At 66.8% G+C, this 4774-nt stretch overlaps 2 protein-coding genes across 2 annotated transcripts; one reads left to right on the top strand and one right to left on the bottom strand.

The window, feature by feature from the left end:
* Positions 1 to 6: 6 nt before the first annotated feature.
* Positions 7 to 1354, bottom strand: NDUFA3 (NADH:ubiquinone oxidoreductase subunit A3). The gene is made up of 4 exons (XM_026646192.2): positions 1260 to 1354; positions 1004 to 1078; positions 763 to 840; positions 7 to 136 (listed from the first exon to the last, which is right to left on the bottom strand). Exons 1-4 carry the CDS (start codon positions 1273 to 1275, stop codon positions 45 to 47), a joined length of 261 nt encoding a protein of 86 aa, XP_026501977.1. The 5' UTR covers positions 1276 to 1354; the 3' UTR covers positions 7 to 44.
* A 1501-nt stretch (positions 1355 to 2855) lies between these two features.
* On the top strand, positions 2856 to 4641 carry LOC112124061 (immunoglobulin superfamily member 1-like; the record flags this gene model as incomplete). The annotated part of the gene is made up of 3 exons (XM_026646191.1): positions 2856 to 2892; positions 3369 to 3656; positions 4322 to 4641. Coding segments are annotated over exons 1-3 (645 nt in total), but the record flags the coding sequence as incomplete, so codon positions are not given.
* Positions 4642 to 4774: the final 133 nt, after the last annotated feature.

Raw genomic sequence — 4774 nt, forward strand, 5'->3', positions numbered from 1 at the left:
AGCCAGCACGTCACGGCGACCAACTCCCCAGGGCCCTTGCCGTGTCACAGCTTCTTCAGCCACTCCAGGTTGGGCCCCTCCTTGTCGCAGGGGTGGGAGGGGATGTCGGGCATGTTGCCGTCGTCTCGCACGGGCACTAGACAGAGGCGGAGGCGGCTTAGGGGGAGGGATCCCTTGGGGGGGGCGGTAAGGGGGCTCCCCCAGGGGACAGTGCAGAGGTGAAGGGGTTAAAGCCATCCCTGCTCTGAGTCAGTGGGGGCTCACCCCCTCCCTGAGGGGTCAGAGCCCCACTGCCATTAGCCCAGCTGCTACCCGCTGCCTAAGGTGCACCCTGAAGCTGCAGCGCCCCCTTGTGGCCATGAGGATCAGCTGGGAGAACCAGCCAGCTGAGACTTGATCTGACTGCCCTGGTGTGGGGAAGAGGGGCCCACAGTAGGGGACGCTGTGCTGCAGGGAGTGGGGTGGGGCACTCTCCCCTGGCAGTCAGTGCTAGCCCCTACTGCCCCAGGGCAGCGCTAGGGGGTGCTGTAGGGCAGGGGCTCAGCAGGGTGCATGCTCCCCACCCCCGCAGTCAGTACTAGCCCCATTGCCCCGGCACAGCACTAGGGGGTGCTGTGCTGCAGGGAGTGGGGAGGGTCAGCAGGGGGCGCTCTCCCCGGCAGTCAGGGCAGGGCCCATGCCTCAGTGCAGCACCTGGCGCCTCTCCCAGCTAGCGAGGAGGCGGCCAGGCCCCACGGGGGCAGCATGGCCAGAAGCCCTCACCTGGGTACACGTAGGGCGTCGCGCGGTTGATCATGCCGGAGTACTTCGTGTAGGGGCTGAGCAGCGGCGCCACCGCGGCTGCAGGGAGAGAGACACGGAGAGCATCAGCGCAGCCCCGCAGACACCAGGGAGAGGGGGGGCTCAGCAGGGGGTGCTCTCCCCTGGCAGTCTGTGCCAGCCCCCTTGCAGCACTGGAGGGGGGGGGGCTGTGCCATAGGAGGGGGTTGGGGTCGCGACTCACCCAGGATGCCGATGGCGACGGAGACGGTGATGACGGGCTCCTTGGCCCAGGCGTTCTTCAGGAAGGCGCTGATCTCTGGGGGTGGGGGGAGAACGGAGCATGAAGGGTTAATGCCCCCCCAGCTGGGGCAGCCCCCCTCCCAGCACAGATGCCCCCCCATTCTCCCCCCAGCTGGGGCAGCCCCCCCCACGCAGATGCCCCCCCCGGCCGGGGCAGCGCAGGCCGGGCTCCCTGCCCCCATGAAGGAGACACTCACTGCTCAGCGCCGCCATCTTCCCTCCCTTCGCCCAGGAAGGAAACCCCGAGCCGGGCCGGGCAGCCTGGGACTTGTAGTGTGGGGCCGCTGGCCCCGCCCGCCTCCGGGCGGAGAACCCAGGAGTCCTGGCTCCCAGCCCCGCCCTCGCCTCCGTAACCAGTCGCCCGGCTCTGGGACGGGAGCCGGGACTCCTGGGTTCCCCCCCCAAAAAAACCTGAACCCCAATAACAGCTCTCGGGGGCATCTGCCCTCCAGACTCGGATCTGAGGGGTGGGGCATGGGGCGCGGGGAGGAGGAGCTGAGGCAGTTCTCAGGCCCCCCGCCCCGGTGGGAATGGGGGGCAGAAGTTTGGGGGGGCTGAGAGGGTCCCGGAGACATCCAGGCCCCATAGCAGTGGCTGCTGAGTACCCCTGCCAGCGGCCCCATTGCTCCACTCCCCAGAGGGAACCCCCCAGGGGACAATCCCCCCCCCCCATCACCCAGCTGCTTCCGCTGAGTCACCAGGGACTTTCAGAGCCGGTCTTATTGGAAACCTGGGGGGGGCACCCAGCACATGGCCCCGTGCTGGGGTGGCCAGGCTCCCTGCCCAGCGGCCTCAGTCCTCAGCATTTCAGAAGTGGGCACAGGACTTCTGGGTTCCCTTCCTGGCTCTGGGGTGGAGATGTCCCCTCTACCACTCTAACCAGTAGACCCCACTCCCCTCTCAGGGCCAAGGAGAGAACCCAGGAGTCCTGGCTCCCAGCCCCCCCTGCTCTAACTGCTAGACCCCACTCCCCTCCCAGGGCCAGGGAGAGAACCCAGGAGTCCTGGCTCCCAGCCGTCCCTGCTCTAACCACTAGACCACACTCCCCTCCCAGGGCTGGCTGCGTGGCAGGGCTAGTGCAAGGAAGCCTAAGGCTGGTCTTGGTAAGGCACAGTGCTGTGCTCAGGACACCTGGGTCCAATTCCTGGCTCTATCCTCCCCCCCATGGGCAAATCACTGAATTGCTCTGTGCCTCAGTTTCCCCATCTGTGAAATGGGGAGAACAGTCCTTCCTTTGTCTATTCACCTGTGAGCTCTAGGGAGTGCCCCTCACTTTGTGTCCATGCAGCGCCCAGCACGACAGGGCCTGATCTCAGTCGGGGCACGGGGTCTGTGCGGCGCGCAGTGCCATGGGACCCCCCCCTCTCAGGCTGGGGGGGGGGGGCCGGGGCGGGGCCCGGGCGGTGGGGGTGTGTGGGGGGGGGTGTCTGTGTCGGTGTGAGGGGGGGTCTGTGCAGCGCCCGGCGCGACGGTGCCCTAAGCTCAGTGTGTGTGTGTGTGTGTGGGGTCTGTGCAGCATCCGGCGCGGTGGGGCCCTAAGATCAGTGTGTGTGTGTGTGTGGGGGGGGGGGATTGTGCAGCGCTTGGCGCGACGGGGCCCCTGAGGTTGGTTGGCACTACTGTAATACATGTAGCAGAGGTGCAGCCCCCCCGCAGCATTTAGGCCCCCATCAGAATCGGAAGTGGAGGTTTTTCCATTGTGGCCGGTGGCTCATTTCCTAGAGCTGGGTTCATCCTGGTGCCTCCGTCCCAGTCCTGCCACTTCCCCATCGCTGGCTGCGCGGCTGCCCACCATGGCCGTGACTCTGCCAGTCCTGCTCCTGACTGTCGGTGAGTGTCGCTGCCTGCCCCACAGCTGGGAAGGGGGCTAGAGCAGGGGGGCTGGGAGCCAGGACTCCTGGGTTCTATCCCTGGCTGTCGGAAGGGAGTGGAGTCTAGTGGTTGGGGGCTGGGAGCCAGGACTCCTGGGTTCTATCCCCAGCTGTAGGAGGGGAGTGGGGTTGAGTGGTTACAGCAGAGGGGCTGGGAGCCAGGATTCTTGGGTTCTATTTCTGTCAGGGCAGATGAGGACTGTACAGGCCATCAAGAAGGGGGCCCATGGAGACCCCTCGGTGGGGTGGGGGAATGCAGGGAAGGGGCTCTAGGGGAGAGGGCAGGGTAAGGCACGGGCTGTGAGGGGTAGGGCCAAAAGAGGGGCTGTGTGTATGGGGGGCTCAGGTGGGGTGGGGGCGAAGGGGGGAAGGAAGGGGGGTGGGTTGGGGGCCACCCAGAGGCCTCCCCCCCCCCCCCCCGCTCTGTGTCTCCAGCCCTGCCGAAGCCGTCCCTCGTCTGGGACCGGGCCGCAGGTGCCGAGGGCGGGATCCGGCTGCGCTGCTCTGCCCCAGGGTCACTCGGGGGAGGCTGGTTCACCCTGTACCGGGACGGCACACCAGGCCCTGTGGCTGAGGAGCGGGCCCCGGCGCAGGGCTTGGAGGTGACATTCCTGTTGCCCAGCGTCGGCCCTGGCGAGCAGTACCGCTGCGGCTACTGGAACCGGGACGCGGCCGGGGGGCGGGTGGAGTCCCCGCTCAGCGACCCTGCTAACGTCACCAGCGGTGAGTCCTGAGGGTCTGGTCCCAGGGGCAGGGAGGGGGCGGAATACCAGGGAAGATGGGCCTGGGGATCGGATCCGGGGGGCAGGAGGGCATGGGATGCTGGGGTACATGGGCTCATGGGTCTGATCTGGGTGGAAGGGAGGAGATGGGATACCAGGATAGATGGGCCCATCGCTCTGATTTGGGGGGAAGGGAGGAGATGGGATACCGGGGTAGATGGGCCAGTGGCTCTGATTTGGGGGGAAGGGAAGGGACGGGATACCAGGGTAGATGGGCCCATGGCTCTGATCCTGGGGGGAAAGGAGGAGACGGGATACCAGGGTAGATGGGCCCATTGCTCTGATTTGGGTGGAAGGGAGGAGATGGGATACCGGGGTAGATGGGCCCATGGCTCTGATCCTGGGGGGAAGGGAGGTGACGGGATACCAGGGTAGATAGGCACGTCACTCTGATTTGGGGGAAAGGGAAGGGACGGGATACGGGGGTAGATGGGCCGGTGGCTCTGATTCGGGGGGGAAGGGAGGAGATGGGATACCGGGGTAGATGGGCCCGTGGGTCCAAGTCAGGTGGAAGGATACCGGACTCTCCCCATTGCCCCCCACAGCCCCCACCCCTGCTCGGGGTACCCAATAGCCCACCCCAACACTCTGCTTCCCCTGTGCCAGGCCCAGATCGCTACCCCAAGCCGTCCATCGCCGTCAGCCCTGGCACGGAGGTCTTGGCCGGCCAGACTTGGACGATCCGGTGCTGGGCTCCGTATGCGGGGATGAGCTTTGTGCTGTACCGGGCACGGGAGTTCTGGACTGAGCGGGCGCCTCGCGGAGACCCCCCCACGGCTGAGTTCCACCTGGGGAACGCCAGCGCCGCCAACGTGGGGAGATACACCTGCTACTATCACACCACCAGCGAGCCCTTCATCTGGTCCAACGCCAGCAACCCCCTGGAGCTCAGGGTCACAGGTGGGGGGAATGGGGCATGGGGCCTCTCCCCTCTGGGGGCGCCGGCTCCCATCTGGCCCCAGGACAGGGACTGGCTGGCTCAGGGGGGCAGGGAATGGGGCATGGGGCCTCTTCCCTCTAGGGGGTGCCAGCTTCCATCCGGCCCCAGGACAGGGACTG

Source organism: Terrapene carolina, unplaced genomic scaffold (genome assembly GCF_002925995.2).
Source record: "Terrapene carolina triunguis isolate 2854851 unplaced genomic scaffold, T_m_triunguis-2.0 Scaffold34373, whole genome shotgun sequence".
Taxonomy (NCBI): Eukaryota; Metazoa; Chordata; order Testudines; family Emydidae; genus Terrapene; species Terrapene triunguis.